At 52.5% G+C, this 17,021-nt stretch overlaps 1 protein-coding gene across 2 annotated transcripts; it reads right to left on the bottom strand.

Annotated features, from left to right (window-relative positions):
- Positions 1-238: 238 nt before the first annotated feature.
- LOC129133128 (myogenesis-regulating glycosidase-like) lies at positions 239-13,876 on the bottom strand. Of its 2 annotated transcripts, none has more exons than XM_054652749.2 (2): positions 13,777-13,876; positions 239-6,827 (listed from the first exon to the last, which is right to left on the bottom strand). In XM_054652749.2, the coding sequence occupies exon 2, from the start codon at positions 6,700-6,702 to the stop codon at positions 4,666-4,668; it is 2,037 nt and encodes a 678-aa protein (XP_054508724.1). In that variant the 5' UTR covers positions 6,703-6,827; positions 13,777-13,876; the 3' UTR covers positions 239-4,665. The 2 variants fall into 2 exon arrangements, with proteins under 2 accessions (XP_054508724.1, XP_077027558.1); XM_077171443.1 differs by lacking the exon at positions 13,777-13,876 and adding an exon at positions 11,148-11,445.
- Between the last annotated feature and the right edge of the window lie 3,145 nt (positions 13,877-17,021).

Below are 17,021 nucleotides of genomic sequence, written 5' to 3'. Positions count from 1 at the left end.
TCAGACACGCTGTCTACACACTGCACCAGGTTTTGTGAGGATGTAAACCAAACTCAAACCCAAAGCACCAATTCTAGGAGGACCTCTGTATCACTGAGGATCTCCTGCAAGGCTGTGAGGGCCCTAAGTTGTCAACTTACCCAAAGGTCTTCAGCAGCTCCAGCTTCATCCCCCATGTGATCATCAGCCAAGTGTATGGATGGCACTTACACCCAAGGAAGAAGTCAAAGGAACAGCATTGGGAAAATGTTTTTTATTGCAAAAGGAGTGAAGTGAAGTCTCTCTCAACCCTCAAGCCATGCTGTATGGTTTGGCCACTGCTAGTGATGCCCAATGGCATAAGGCAGCTATGGTTTGTGCGGTGACAATGGAAAGGGAAGGAAAACACTGTTTGGGGCAAAGGGGCTGATGTGGGGCAAGGCAGGCTCCTAAATGAGTCTCACATGCTCCATTCCTGGCCCTCCCATAGCCACAACATCTACTCCATCCACGTCTTTGCTGTCAATGCCATCTGGAAAAGGGAACCATGGGGACAGTGGGAACAGTGAGAAGGACCTTCTGGAGAGCCAAAGGGAAGCTAAGAAGAGGCTCCTCTTGCTCATCCCCTACAGTCTTGGTGTGTGTCCTTTGAGAGCAGCATGGACCAGCAAATCCCCAGACTCAGTGTTGATAAATCTTTTTTGCGGTGAATGTCAGTAGAAATAGGGCCACGACCCTAAAGGTGGGTGTGGTCCCCACTCCTGGGGGCTGACACAACATTGGGGTCCACCTGGACATGGCCAGCCCTAAGGCACAGCTAGTCTCTGCTGCCAGGACCTAGGGGAGGACAATCCTCAATCCAGTGGGATTGTCTGCCACCGCTGCAGACACAAGAGTGAGGTTACTGCCAATTTTTTCTTTTAAAACATACATAAAAGCTGCAAGCTTTAAATAAAACAACAATCTTCACCCTGATTTCAGTGAAGACTAGGGTAAGAAAAGCCCTAGATCTCCCTGAACCAGCCGACCCACCAACTTGGTACAGATGGACATAGTTAAACTTCTTTTTGTTTTCCAAAATTTTATCTCAATCAAGGTGATTCATGTTACAGTTCATACCAATTAGCAGTTAGAAAAGTGGTTAAAAACAGACCCACCAGCATTACAGTCTGACAGAGGACAGCATGTACAAACACAAGCATCCAGAAAACCTGATTCACAACAGTGCAAGCTTCAAAATTCAATCACATAAGCATCATGTGTGAAAAGGCTGAATCCAACTCCCAAACCTTGCCTGGGGCTTTTTCTTGGCTGAGACAAGCTAAACCCAGCTTTGGCCTGTGACCCATGGCATAAATAAGAGGAATACCCCTAGCAGCAGTTCCCAAGGTATCCATGCAGAGCTTCTGGTCTGCAAGGTCCGAAAGATCCTCAAATGCTACAGCATAGTGTTAGAAATAGTGGTTTTGGTAAAAAGTTGGAAAGGCCATCTAGAAGCCTGTGAGACAGCTTAAGGCAGCACTGCTGAGACTGTCCCCAACATCAGCTCATAGTCCTCTCAGCAGCTTTACCTTTTTCCTTGCTGGACCACTGAACAGCCATGTCCACTTGTGCCCTAATTACAGCATTTAGAAAAATAAGGATATTCTGTAATCTTACCCATTCATTGATATAGTTAAATAAAAGAAAATGATAACTTTGTTAATAAAATCCTTTCTTTTTCAGGGGAGGGGAAAGAAGACAGTGTGTCTAATGGAGAATTTCCTCCATGACCTTCCGGACAGTGCCTGAAACCACTGCAAGGAGATTGAAGGCACTCATCTGGCTACAACCATCATCTTAACAGTAGGAGGATACTAACAGAGATGCTGTGTTTCTCTTCACACAGCCTCATCCCTCATGAGTGATGCACACGGTGAGTGGCACAGAACCAGGGAAAGAGAAGACAGTGTCTCATGGTCATGCCAGGATCCTTCCCATGAAGTCCTGTGCCAAGAATTCCAATTCTGCACTGGCAGCTGAGCTGTGCAACATCTCCTCCACCTAACTGACGCCTTAAGTTTCATCTTTCATATTTTCCAGATTCTGTACTGCATTAGTATATAACTCTGAACTCCATATAAAGTGTTAGCAAGTTCTCCTCACAGTTTAGGCAGACAAAACAATCCTTTTCCAGCCTGAGAACCAAGGACACCGTTGCAGCTTCAGGCTCAAAAAGTACAAACAGCGAATTGAGGAGAACAAACTGGGAGGATGGGACTTCACAACCTGAAGCTGTAATGGGACAATTAACCCCAATATGGAAATGGATCAAAACTTATAAAAGTGTGAAAACTCGTGACCTGTCGTCCATCTTGGCTGGAGCCACAGACAGGCCCTTGTACTGCCCAAAGTGTATCCTTTGAAGGCCTTTCTAATAAATAACTATTCCTTTAATACTGTCTAGCCTCTGTTCTAGGTAGTCTCTTAAGGCATCATAATGACTCCCATGCCAAGGGATGACAAGTATTTATTTAATGAGCAAAGGTTGAAAGGGAAGAGCTGTAGCCCCTCAAAGCTTGGTCTTCATGCATTTCTAGGGCTGCAGAAGCTCCCTCCACACTTGGCCGTTCTTAAAGGCTTTGGCCAGACTCATCTCACCTGCAAGCCAGGGCCAAGTCCTGCCAGTGCCCTGATGAGTGACACTGAGGTTCCAGGATTAATTCCTTGCCAGAGGGTGTCTGTAACTTGTAACATCACCATTTTCTGCACCAGTAGCAGAGAAGAAACTTGAGTCCTTCAGAATTAAAAGCCTGAGAAACAAACAGGCTTCAGGAAATGCTTGTGCTCCAGCTGGCCAGGGACCTGTAAGGATTCCCTACATCTCACTTTGGGATTAAATTATACAGAGGAGATTCAGGTCTTCAGGGAGTCCATGAAACCAGACTTTCTCACTTCCTAGCTACAAAAGCACTTCAGATTTTACCCCTAACACTGAAATTTCTCCTCCTGCACCCCATCACAACCCTCAAGCTTAGTGCATCTCCTTTTCTGCCTCCTGAAAAGCTCTGTGGCTGGAGATGGGCTTTGAGAAAGACCCTCTTGGTACCCAACCCTACCAAAACATGCACCATCTCCCTGCATGGCCGACTCCTGCCAGACCCATGCCCAGCCCAGACACAATTCCAGGAGAAGCCCCACAGATGCTGAGCTGTCCTTGGCTGGCTGTAGCCTGGGCAAGGTGCCCAACCCTTCCCAGCCATCACAATTCAATTCTGCAGAAGCTCATTAAAAATTCAGGGGTTGACACATGTTCCAACTGGGACAGAGCTGGGAATTCTTGCCGTCGGGAAGACTTCAAACCTGTTGGCCCTGCCTCGGGTCTCTGTAAATGCGTTTTCCCATACAAAACCAAATGGGAAATCTGCTGAAGATGCAGATGCTGGGGACTTGGGGTACAGGATGACATCATCCCACATGCACCCCAGGAGCCTCTGACAGCAATCTCACCTCCAGCAACACCAACACTGCCTGAGAAAGCTCCCCAGGACTCTCCCAGGGAGAGACGAGGGCTGACTGAGGAAAAGCCTCAACAAAATCATCACCTCTAACGGCGACCTGAGATGGGTATTAGCTTAACTTTGCGTTAGATGAGAACATTTCCGTGGGTGCAGTGAGAACAGGCGCTGGCACGGACCCATCAGTTAGCAGAGCTGGTGTTTTCCACCCACAGGCTATCGGCAAACGGTGCTGTCAGTCCACGACACGTGCTGCTTGTGGGAACCAGCTGCTCCCACGCAGTGTCTGGGGACAGCTTTGCTCCAGGCAGCCCTTCTGCCAGCAACAAACCTCATCTGTCCTTAAAAACCAAAAAGGATGGAATCAGCGGGATAATCATGTAACCAAGTGGGGTCATAAGTGCTTTAAAAAATGGGACATGCTGGTAGAGGCGGTGCTGCTCCAGGAAAGGCAATGTTGATGCCCCGGGCAAAACACACGGGCAAGAGCCTTGTAGAGGAAGTCAAATGGGTGAGCAGGTGGGATGCAGCTGTCCCAGCAGGAAATAAGCGACCCATTCAGTTAAAACACATGGACATCACTTGAGTGACCTGGCCTGCCTGGCACCCAGGAAAGCAGGAGCATGGGCAACTGTTAGTCCAGTGCCATGCCAGGCAAAAAGGGGAAAAAATAGGTGTGTATATATATATATATTTTTATATATGTAACTCTATTTCCTTTATGCTCTTAAAAATATCCATTTGAATATATTTTCCATATTAAAAAACTTATGGCAGGCTGTGCTGTAGCAATCCTCCCACAGCACACACCCCCATACCCAGTGCCAGGTGCTCCCACAAGACTAGGAATGCTCCCCACTGGCACTAAGCAACTTCCAACACTTGAAATCCTTGAGAATTGAAAAGGTACTGGTTTACCATGTGTCTGCAGACAAACTGACAACTCCTTTCTGACCTATACAGATAAATTGCTGCCTACTGTAATCCAATCAGAGACTACCACCAGACCCAAATTTAAAAAATGAAGACCAATCCCCAAATAAAAAAAAAAAATTATCCCCAAGAACAGTGAAGTTGATTTAGTTCCCTTCCTCCAACCCAGTCTCAAATGACATGTGCAATTAGAGTTATTATTTGTTAGAAAGTCCTAGGTAAGGCATGGTTATTCCAAAGCTGATTAAGAAGCCTGTTAGGAAACCCAGAGGAAATAGGCAACTTCGTCCAGATCAACGGGATAGTCGGTGAGCAGCACCGGGGTCTTCTCAAACAGCTCCCCCTTGTAGCTGCGCCACTTGCCCGCTGGCAGGTAGACATCGCGCTCCTGCTTGCCCATCTCCAGCACAGGAGCCACCATCAGGGTGTCCCCAATGAGGAACTGGGAGTCGATGCGGTGCGTGGCTTCGTCGCGGGGCGAGATCCACCAGATGGGACGGATGATGGGGTCGCCCGTGTCGGTGACCTCCCCCGCCAGCTCCAGCAGCAGCGGGGCCACCAGGGACTCGTGGAGCTGTGTGAACTTCTGGGCGATCTCCACCACCTCCTTGTCATAGAGCCACGGCGGGATGGAGAACTGCATGGAGGGCATGAAGGCCGACAGCTCCAGCCAGCGCACGTACAGCTCCCGGTTGGGGATCTCCACTGCCCCATTAGTTTTATTGGGGAAGAAATTGCCTCCTATCATGTCTGCAGATATGAAGGGGTAGCCCAGCATGCTGATGGTGAGGACAGTGGGGATGAGGGACTTGAGGCCGAGCTCGTAGCCCCAGACAGAGTCGCGGTCAATGATGCGGAAGAAGCAGGAGATGTTCTGTGACTGGTAGCCCACGCGCACCTCGGCCAGCTCGTAGAAGGGGATGGCCATCTCCGTGTAGCGCCGGGACCAGATGCTGGGGTCGGACAGTGGGCGGAAGGTGCTGAACTGCTTGGGCAGGTAGCTGGTCTCGCCCGCGTCAAACTTGAAGGACGAGATGCCGTACTTGTGCCGCAGCTGGCGCAGGTGGCTCTGGAACCAGTCACGGGCTGCTGGGTTGGTGAAGTCCAGGATGGCCCCGATGCCGTTCCACCACTCCACCATGGCCGGCAGCCGCCCCGAGGGCTCCTTGATGAACAGCTGACGCTCAATCCCCACACCAAAATTGGAGGAATTGTAGTTTATGAAAGGATGAGTCCACAGAGTGACCTTAAAGCCATCTTCTCTCAGCTTTGCAAACATCTCTGTTACGTTGGGGAACTTGACAGGGTCAAAGTCAAAATCTCCATAGGCCTGGGTGTACATGTCATCAATTTCTATGTGGCTGCAGTTAAAATGGTATTTCTTGATCTTTTCAGCAAACCGCAAGAGTTTATCCTGGTCGATATCATTCTTGTAGAGGGCCCATGTGGACCATATGGGGTACCGGAAGGCGTTCTCAGCAGGGATCTTGGAGGGCTTGTTGAAGTACCTGCGCACCATGTACTTGTGGATGGAGGTGATGTCGGAGCCCACGCAGACGCGGTAGCTGAGCTCGGGGAAGGGCTGCTGGCCTGGTGGGGGCTTGTAGGGCGAGTCCTTGTAGCGGGCCTGGAAGAAGAGGGCGCGCTCGGTGGCGTTGAAGCCCAGGTGGAAGGGCACGGAGTCGTTGATCTTGATGGCCGCCGCCTTGGAGGAGAGCCAGTAGCGCTCGAGGATGCCGCCAAAGCTGTCGCGGAAGGAGTAGACGTCGCTGGTCACGTAGGGCACGGGCTCCTGGTAGCCGGCCAGGCGGATGGGCCAGTGCTGGATGCTCATCTCCGAGCCCCCGTACCAGTGGGCGTCCTCCCAGAACATGGTGTGCTCCACGGCCGGGCCGGCCGCCAGCTCCTCCCAGCGCACGCGGTAGCACATCACCGTGTCCTTGGGCTTCACCGTCTGGATGAAGAAGTTGAGTGGGCCCCGGCTCGAGCGCGAGCAGCTCAGGATCTCGCCCTCCTTGGAGCACGACTCCAGGTCCAGGCTGCCCGAGCGGAAGGCCAGCCGGAACACCACCTCGCCGTGCTGGTTGCGGATGACAAAGCCGTCCGCCCGCAGGTCCATCAGCTCCGTCTTGAGCCGCTCCGCCTTCCTCAGGGACACCGTGTAGTAGCACCAGGCCACCACCGCTGCAATGAACAGGATGAGGCCCAGCAGGATGGCACCCAGCATCGGCCTCAGCTCCTTGGAGGGCTTCTGCTTCACTGGCGTGAAGTTCTCTGGCAGGAAGGTGTACATGGTGCTGCGCTTTCCCTAGAGCTTTCTTCAGCAGAGTGGGAAGGAAGAACGCCTGGGGTTACCAGGAGAAGACCCCGGATTGTTAGGAGAGCTCCCACCTCCACCGCGTCCCAGAACACCCATCTCTGAAAAAGGAGAGGATATAATTAGTCTGAGAGAACCTCTGAATCAAGGGACAGCGTGTCATGCACTTGCTCCCCCCGGCCTCCTCTGCCCATCTGTGACTTGCCAGGAGCTGTGTTCCAAGTACCAGGCATCATCTCCAATTACTCCGGGCAAGACAACACATGCAGGGAACAGCCTGAGCCCGACATGGGGAACAACCCTAGGGCAACAAGGACCAAATCATTCCCATATTTAATGCTTTTTGTTGTTGGGAACACCTTCAGTGAGTCAGGAGTGGAGACTGAGTGGCAGTAGGAGGCTGAACAGGAGCCAGATCAGGAGCCCACTGAGAGTGTCTTTAAGAGAAAGGCATAACTGAGAGCTATAAAAGACACCACGTAATGAATTCCATGCAGCCAATCCTAATTTTAATCATGTTGCCTCCCTGGCAGATTTAATTCATCTGCAGCAACATCCCTTTCTTGTCCCAAGCATGTCCCAACTGCTTCACTTGGGTGATGCTTTGCACTGAAGGTGAGTAAATCCCTGCTTCTCCACAGCTCACAGAGAGCCAAATGGGGTTGGGGTACAAGTGGCTCATGTCTGGCTTTGGGGGGCACGTAGGGGATGCAGTAAGTAGCACAGAATGGCTGGCTCCTGCCATGTGCTCAGAGCTTTACAGCAGATCTGGGTGGAAAAGAACTTCCAGCTTTTCTGGAAGAAAAACTAACCTTGTAGGAAGTGAGCAGTGGGCCCAGAGGGCCCTCCCTCCACCCAGCAAGGCTCCAGGTCCAGTGTTTCAGCTCCATCCCACTCCCCCCTGCCCGGCCCCCGGGAAGTGGGCTGTGCCAAGAGCCTAATGGCTTTTCCTTGGCCAGGGCCTGGCTGGGCTCCGCCAAGCATAACGCCGGGATCCAGGGGGGAAAAGTAAAGTAAGGACATGGGAGAGCGAGAAACAAACACAGCTGCAGGAGGAGCAGGGGAGGGAGAGGAGCTGCAAAGCTGGAGAGCAGATGCCTGGTATCTGCCTGGTGCCAGCAAACACAGCCACCTCCTCCCCAAGCTCTGGGGCTGTAAACCTGCTGGCTGTGGGCAAACCAGAGGGGAAAAAACTCTTTTGGGGCACAAATGAAACCAGTTGCAGAGACTCCCTCTAATAAGGTTGTTTTTTTTCCTTAACAAAAAGGAAGAAAAAGATCCAAAATTAATTACAAAATCATCTCCCTGCCACAGGCATGGCAATCCAGAACAAGTGGATCCTGTGCCTCAATAGATCTTTCTCCCCAAGAAAGGAAAAGTAAAGCAGAAAGAGGTCCTGAATGCCACCTAAGCTTTGTTGCTCCACTACAGTGATGGCTACGTGTAAACCCACAGCAGCATCTGTGCACACGCTCAACAAAACATTCTGTGTTTATATCCATTTTGAAGCACGGATTGGACAAGACCTTGCAGTTGGGGGAACTTTTTGTGTGGCCAGATGGGTCATTCTAACCTTCCCCGGGGAGCCAGTAACTTTCTAGACAGCCAGTTGCTTTAAATGGGATTATAGAGGCATTAGGAAGTGATTAGCCTGAACAGGCGATAGGTTTAGTTAAACAACTTGTCCCACAGCCAACTCCCACAGAGCCCTCACTTGCCAGCAGGGAGCTCAGTCACGGGATGGGGACAGCTCCAGCCACTCCAACTGTGTCACCCAGCGCTGGATCCTGCCTCCCACGAGGGCAATGGGGCTCTCACCCACACAGTATTTGTGATGCAAGGCCAGCTGAGCCCAGCCAAAATTGGGCAATAAAGGCAGGGAGGAGGTGATGGTGGAATGAGGCTGTGTTTGGGATAAACCTTCATCCCTGCCTCAATTCTTCCTTGGCTTTAAGGTGAAGCAGAAGGACCTTGGCCAAAACTAGCAAAACTGAGTGAAGCCACAAAGCAGCAGGATGCTTCCGGAAATACAGACAGGTATGCTGAGCCCAAACAAGGCCTCACCCTCAACATTGGCAGGTTTGGGGATGCCAGAGAGAGAGAGAGAGATGGAAACAAATACCTGTGACTCTGGAGGCACGCCTGTGTCTCACTTGTGCCTTATCTAGGGACTGCAGAGCTCAAGGTGGGAAAAAATAAAATGCATCCTCCACCAAGCAGGACTTGCAAATTATTTTGGAAAATATATTTTTTGAAGTTTTCACATCTTCTTTACAAAAAAAGAGGGTTAAATAGTGTTTTCTTTGCCAATTCTCATTCAGGGTTTTAAGCCCAAGAAATATCTGATACTGCTGCTGTGGCTCCATCTAAAATTGACAGCAGCTCTGAGGGCTTCAAGGAGTTTCTGGATTTTTATCTCCCTTTCAGGAAGCTGGTTTATTATTTATGAACTTCTTCGAAGCTGCTCTATTTTTGGCTGTTTCTTTCTTTCCTTCCCCCCTCCCATGGACTGGAGCTCATGGCACACAGGAGGGAGCCATCACTGCCACTGTCAGTAGAGAAATAGTGTTTTTTAAGAAAGGTTTTGCAGCCTCTTGAGTCCCTTGGACACCGACCTGCCTCAGAGAGATGTGGAAGCTGGATGATTGAGCTGGTGGATTTAATTCTGCTCTGACTGCTGTGGCTGGGCCAGGGTCAAACCCTGTGGCTGCTGATGGACACTGCCCACTTGGACACCACTTCAACAAAGATGCTGAGACCAGTGTTTGCAGGCATCACTCAGCACAGTGATGGGCCAAGGAGGTCTCCAAAAACAATCTTGGTCTCTGCCCTGTGTTTTTTTTGCCTCGTTAACAGAGTGTACATCCTCCAGTGGGAGATTTGCTCCGTCCCAGGTGAGAGCTAAGTCTCCCAGGATCCCCGGAGATGCCTTCTGCCTTTCACTCACAAGCTGCAGCCTGCAGAGGTGCCTGCTCATGCACTGCCTGTTTCAACAAATATTTTTTCTTTTTGTGTAATGCTAACTTGTTATTTTGCTCCAAGATGACATTGTGGCGACCTTTAACTCCTCAAAAAAAAAAACAAACAAAAAAAAGAAAGCGAGAAGGGAGAGTGTCAAAGTCAAACAGCATGTTTGCAGCTTGCTGCGCCGCAGCTTCCCAGCTGACCCAAAACAAAGCTTTTTCTCTGTGTTCTGTGGAAGCAGTGAGTCGCCTTGCCTCAACTCGAGATGAAAGCAAAACATCTGAGCAGGACACACTTTATGGAGTAAAAATAAAAATCCATTTTTTGACCGCTTCTATTTTTACCAACACCACTGCTAACCGCAGGCTGCGAGACCCACAGCACCACTAACCCCAGCCACTTTGCAATTAGGACATTCATTTAAAGAGGGTCAATAACATATAACTGGTCTCTATTGCCCTGGCAGGGTCAGGTCTGAACCATGCTAGGGGCCAAGCTCCTGCTGGGGACACACACCCACTTCCCACGCTGGGATGCCAGGAAACCCTCCCTCTTCCACTGCAAGGTGCTGCCGCCTCCTCCCCAAACATCTTGGCAAGAGTTGAGCTCAGGAAATAGTACAGAAACACTGCAGATTTTACCAGGAGGCATCTCCAACCCCACACAAGTGCAGGGAATGAGGACAGCGAGTTAAGGGAGAAACGCCTTCTCTGCAAAAAAGCTGTGGGAGCAAAAAGAGCCTCCACGTGCCCCGTCTGGAACTGCCTGCAGGGAACCTGCCCTGACAAAGGGACTTTGCACACCCGACACAGGGGACAAACAAGCCCGTCCTGGAGGTTTAATTTCCCTTGGAGGGCTCTGCAGCAGAGCACTAGAGTTCTCTGGAGGGCTTTTTGGAGCCAAATAGGGTGAAATCACTGCTCCTCCTGCTTGGTGCTGATGGGAGCAGGTGGGACGAGTGGGGCACCTTGGTGACAACACTGGCACAGGGCACAGGGCTGCTCCTCACACACCCCAATTCCGCATGGATCAGAGGCACTGATTCCCCCTTAATCCTGTGGATTCACCCAAATACTAAGCTGGATCCCTCTGGGGGTCTGGGTTTACCCCTGCAGTACTCAAGCCACCTCGGGGGGCATGTGTGTGACACAGACACCCAGCCCATGAGCCAGGGCAGCAGCTCTGCCTTTGCAGGGACAGCCAGGAGAACACGGTGCCCCAGAGGACCCCTCACCTTCACTGTCCTTGCTGTGGGCAGAGCAGGGATGGACACACTGCCTGGCCTGAGGGGCTCCTGCACATGCGGCGTTGGGGGGACTCTCTGCACCTCCTGCAAAGTGACAGACCCTTGCTGCCAAGGGCTGCTGCAAATTTCCCCCCTGACTCAGCTGCTGGACACAGCCAGGCCCATGCAGGAGGCACCTCATCCCTCCGGGGCACGGTGCCCCAGTGCTTACCTGGCCATGGCTTCCTGGGGATCCCCGCCTGCCGCCTGGCTCCACCACAGATGTCTTTTTAAGCACATAAGAAAGGAGCAGCGCTACCTCTCCGCGTCCCCGGCAGCTCCATCCTCTCCATGGCGCGGGGCGTTCCGGTGCTCGGAGCCGGGCGCTCCGGGAGCAGTGGGTGCCCGCGGGCAGGAGGAGGGGACCAGCACGTCACCGTCACCGCCGTGTTTTCTCAGCTCCGTGACGGATGCGTGACCAGCCAACCCTCCGGCCGGGGTGTGCCAAGGCGAGCGGAGCCCGGCCGGGAGGGGCGGCCGCACACGGGCGCTGCTTCCACCAGCTCCGGCTCCCGGAGCGCCGGGACCAGGCTGGCATCTCACCTCCCTGCCAGGTGAGCGGGAAGGGCCGGCAAAGGCCATCCCCTCCCTGCACTCACAGGAGCGCCACAGTCAGAAAGCAAAACGAAAAAAAACCACCAAAAAACAAAAAACAAATCCAATAGAGGGTTTGGGGTGGTTTTTGCTTTCTCACCCAAATCTTGCGATTTTAAGCAGAGTCATGATCCAGAGGAGAGTAATGAGGCTGACTTGTGAAAAGAAACAAGCTGTGCCCCACTGCTACTGGCTGGTTTGTAAGATAGGATTAAACAGCACTGGGCACTTGGAGGATAAACCCCAAATCCAAGGTGGCCATGTGAATGAATAAAGAGCTCATCTGCAAAGTGCAGACAGGCTGCCAGCACCTTGCTCTGTCTGCAAGAAGAGTTGAAGCTGTGGCATCAGCCCTGCCCAGCCTTTAATACATTCACCTTTATTACAGGAATCGTGACTTTGCAGCCCAGTTTTGTCCTTTAAAGTTTCAGCGTCAAGTGATGCTCCAAACCCATTTAGTCACCTCATCCAGTGTTCAACCATGAATACAAAGCAGTCACTGGGATCCAATTCTGGCAGCGACAACTTAATATTTAACACCCCTGACAATTCCCCGTTTAAAAAATCCTCTTTCTTTGTTCTTCACCCCGTGCTAATTACCAAGATGAAGTTTAAGAGGATGGGTTTTCACTTTAACCCTGCACACAGCTCATGGTGATTTTGTCTCATGACTAAATCATGACCAGAGGCTTTTGCTTTTCCCTGCCTGGAGGCACATCAGGGAGCCTGAATTTATCTGAGCCACAAAAATAAGTGGAGACTTTAAAATAAAATTAGTCCTTCTGGCCCACTTGTATCAAAGAACATTGGGCACGAGAGAGAGAAAGCTCCAGGGCTCTCCCTTTAAGAACATGTCCTTGTCCACTTTGGAGAAGTCCCACAGGCTCTGGGGGAGCTGGAGGGAGGGAGCCTGGCTCTGAAATTGTGGCCTATGGAGTAACCCTGAGCCCAGCAATCAGCTCCTCGGCACCTGCAGGGCCATCAGATCTTGTGTCCAACAGTGGCAAAAGCAGAACACCAAATACTGGTGCTATTAGCTTATTTCATTTGCCACTTTTGTCATGTGAGATACACTGCCACAAAGATTTTGGTGTCTTTGCCACTCTCTGTTGCCCCCAGCCCATCTCTGGCTGGTACCGGATGTGTGCCATCTACCACACCATCACTCCAACAGCCTCTCCCCAAAATGCATGTCAATCTCACTGCTCATCTCTGTCCTCCCACCCCACAAGTGGGACTTAGTGCCCCATTTGGTCACACAGATTCTTTCTTCAAAGAGCTGACTCAGCCCTTTGGGAGCACTCAGCGTTTCGGATGCTGATGCAGGCTGAAACCTGAGCCCACCCAACATCCAATCGCTACAACACGATATGGGGGAGAAATGGAAACCTAAGTACATCCCTCTGGCACAGCCCTGCCGATTTTCCAGCCATCGAGCCACCATCAAACTCCAGGCACTGGCAGCGCCAGAGAGCTGTGGATGGCTCACGATGATGGGCTGTTTACGCAAGTCCCGGAATTTGCATCCGTATCCAACAGTTGGTGACGCTGGACAACCTTGGCCCAAACACAGTCACCAATCTCTTTAAGTGCTCCCTCGCAGCTCTTCCATGTGCAGATCCAGCCACGCAGACACAACCCCACAAGCGTCATTCTCCACTGGGATGTAGGTGTCTGCTTGCCAGGCATTTGCCCCTTGGACATCAAGAGTATCCCAAGGTGGTAAGGGAGGAAAAGGAGAAGAAGCTTTTGTGCTTTCTGACAGCTTTGGCTGCTCCTTGCCATGGCCAGTGACAGTGGAGCTGTCCCAAAACCCACTCCAAACCCAACCCAGCATAGAGCACAATGAGCTGCCTATACCCATCTGCAAAGTTTTCACTGCCAACATCTTACCAAGCGGCAAAAGTTGAAGCTACACTTTGTAAGTGGTGCCGGGGACGCGTCTCCCGGCTCCGCTCATCTTCTCTGGCTCCCACCCATCACGGAGCCCGCTCGGTCCCGGCACGGCGAGCTGCGCAGGGCTCGCTCCCCCGGTCCGGGCAAAGCTCAGCACCTGCACCCCGCTCCCCGCGGGCCTTCCCGAGCCATCGCCCATGCCGCAGCCCGGGGTCTGCGCTCGGGGGACCCCTCGCCCGCCTCCGCCCGCACCCCCCGAGCCGCGCTTGTGCCCCCCGCCCCGAGCGCAGCCCCGGGAGCCGCTCACTCACCGGCACCGCCGGGCCATGGCCGGGTCTGCCGGTCCGGGGGCTCCGGGCTCGGGGCTGAGCGCGGTTCCGGGGTTGGGCGCTGCCCGCCCCGCCCCGGCTCCCGCCCCGGACCGGCCCACGGGCCGGCGCTCCCCGATGGGAGATGTAGTTCGGCCCGGGAAGGGCAGCTCCGGGGCGGCGGGGCTGGACCTGCTGGGGGTGTCCGGGGCTGCGTGGGAATGGGGGTGCCCCCGGGACTGGGATGGATCGGGGTTGGGAGCTGGCAGGGCTGTGCCGGGATGCTTTCGGGTCGGGATGGGCTTTTCATGAGATGCTTTGGGACTGGGATGTGCTTTTCATGGAATGATTTGGGGCCGGGCCAGGTTTTTCAATGGGATGCTTTTAGGCCGGGGCGTGCTTTTCACGGGATGGTTTTAGTCTGGGATGGGGTTTCAGGGGGTTTCCCTGCTCCCAGGAGGATTGGGGTACTGCTTGGTGTGGGCACAGCACGGCAGGCTGCTGCCACACTGGAGTGGGGGTCCCCAGAGAGCTCTGTGCTGAAGGATCCCCCACTGTGAGTACCACAGTGCCATGGATTTATGATCAGCAGCACACATGGAGGGGCCCGGGTGGCGTTGCCCCTGGCACTGTGCTCTCAGATCGTAGTCAGACAAGGGCATTTCACACCCTCATTAATGATGTGCTGCTTTCAAAGTACCCCTCCTTATTTAGCCTGTGTCAGTGCTCAGCATCCCAGATGGATGGCAGCTCTTCCTGGACAACTTGCCAAAAGCAAGCACGTCCTCAGCAGCCCAGCATGAAGCTGACAAACACGGGTGTCAATGACAGCTTCTATTTTTGGCTGTGTTACTATGCTCCAAGAGCTTTCCCTTGCACGCTTTCTTGGTCTCCAGCTTGTGTGTGGTGGGAGAGCAGCAGCCTGCAAGGACTGTTAAAGTGCCCACCAAGCCAGCAGTCAGTGAAGGTTCTCCACCCTTCCCAGGAACTTCCCCAGACTGTGGCAGGGGGTCTGAGGGGAACAATTGCCCAAGCCAGTTTTGATGGAAGACCACCTTTGCCCTTCACCGGTGCCATGGGGCAAGGTAAGCCTCTGAGATAAATTAATGTACCCTGGCATTGCCATCTCAGTAGGCCATTTCCAGTGGGTCTTCCTGCTGACAAACACCACTCTCTCTTGCATGGTCAATTCCCTAAAATTCTCATTACCGGACCCATGCCAATTGAGGAAAATATTCCTGTTTCTCAGTGGAGAAGACCTTGAGAAAATTCTCTCTGAGGCTCAGGCATAGGGACATATATGGGGAATCCAGTGTTCACTGTTTATTCTTGTTGCTTGGTTTTTGTTTCTAAACTCAGTAATTTAAAGCAAATCACATGTTTTCTGCAAAGTCTCACACCTAATTTTGGCCCATGGGGATTTGATGCAGTAGCAGAATGATGACTGTGCTGGTTGAACAGCATCTTTTCTGCCCTCTGCCCAGGGATGAAAAAAGCTGCTTCAGCAACAGGGACATCCTAAAGGTAAACATGTGGGGATTAAAAATGTGCTGCCAGATCTGCAGTGGGTGAAGGACAGGGCTGATTACTGCATAACACACAGTGTGGCCAGGGAACATGTTCTTGGTAAGTAGAGCACACAATGATAACAGAAAATACAAGCAGCACAAGAAACACTGATGTGGCCCCAAAATCTGGGAGATGCTAAGGTATGTGCAGTCAGGCTCAGGGATGCCAGCAGGATTTTAGTTGTTGTACAGTCCCAAGCATGGCTGGAGGAGACCATGCATACAAACAATTGTCCAGGGTGTAAATCTGGCTTCCTTAAGGATCTCTCATAGAGGTCCCTCGGGACTATGGGGCACCAGGAGAGTACTCCCCAGGTAGCACTTACTACCAGGGGAAGTCAGAACCCTCAGGATGTGCAGACATCCCTGGGATAGGGATGGTCTCAGTCCAGGGAAAGAGATGGATGGCCATGGCAAAGCCACAAGCACATATACTGAGAGAGCATCCCTTTGGCACTGTCAGGAGGACACAAGATGCAAAGAGGGGCTGAACAGACCCAGTGGCAGCACCATCAGACCCCAGACCCCATGGACACGTGCTCTCTGTGACACAGAAGGACAGCTAGCACCCTGGCAGAACTTTTGGAGCTGGACAACCAGTTCATCTCAGGCCAATAGGCAGCGGGATTGATGGCTGATGGTGTTCCTGTAGTTCCCCTGCATTGCCAGGGAAACTACAGGGAATCCCCATCTCCTCAGTCAGCTGCTTGGGCTGACCTTGGCCCAATGGATTTTGTAATGGGGGCATTGTTAATCCCTACAGATAGTAGGGAGTGGGAAGAGACACCCATTCCCTGTGGCAGCATCTGCCTTCACAGCTGCTGGGACACACGGTGAAACGGGCTACTAGGCAGGATCTAGTGCTGGAAATGCAGCTGGAGATCTGAGCATCAAGCCTCCCTTGGGAGTTGTAGCAGCACTGTGATTCTCTCCCCAAGTTCCTCCCTCACCCAGAACCATGGGAGAGAGGATGGAATCACTGGCTCCTCTGCCCCTGCATCCAGGGTGTCCACAGACATTTGAGCACTTTGCCTAATGGGAGATGGGGTGAGTGCACTGGGGCTGCCAGGAATGGGGCAAGCAGAGGCTGGGAAGGGAGTTACAGGACTGTACCAATGTCCTACAGCTGGCAAGCCTGAGAGGGCTGTGTTTCATGGAGGAGAGGGGTGCCCTGGTCGGTAGCATGCACTATTTCTGTCCTGCACAGTGGTGACGTCCCTGTCCATGCCCTCTGCTTGCTCCCTCATTACAATGCACATGGTAACGAGGCTGCAGGAGATGAGCTGGTTTGTAGTGAGCTTTGCCTCAGTGCTGCTGACCTTCTTAGCCTGTGAGGGGAAAGCTGTGTCCCACAGATGCCCCCTTGAGTGGGGCCTCAGCTCAGGGATCGCTCCTCCTGCAGGACCAGGGCTGGAAGGGATTTTTCAGTGCTCAGAACTCTCCCCAGCCCTTCACATGGTCCCCTGGGATGGAAGACCCACCAGCTGGAACTCATTTGAGTCTGGGAATTGTGTTACAGCAGCTCTCAAAGCAACCCCATCATCACCAGGTCACCCCATCATCACCAGGTCACACTCATGCAGCCTGGCATGAGCCCTGTCACTGCCTCAGTTTCCCTAATTCAGCAGATCCTGTGCCTGGCGCTCTCTGAAACCTCCCCATGGACAGGGCTGACATGTC

This window comes from Agelaius phoeniceus, chromosome Z (genome assembly GCF_051311805.1).
Source record: "Agelaius phoeniceus isolate bAgePho1 chromosome Z, bAgePho1.hap1, whole genome shotgun sequence".
In the NCBI taxonomy this organism is placed as follows: domain Eukaryota; kingdom Metazoa; phylum Chordata; class Aves; order Passeriformes; family Icteridae; genus Agelaius; species Agelaius phoeniceus.
Note: the sequence above shows the minus strand (reverse complement) of the source record. Positions and strands in the feature narration are given on the sequence as shown.

Coding starts and splice junctions, on each gene's coding strand:
- LOC129133128 (XM_054652749.2), bottom strand. CDS start 6,702: ATGTACACCTTCCTGCCAGAGAACTTCACGCCAGTGAAGCAGAAGCCC.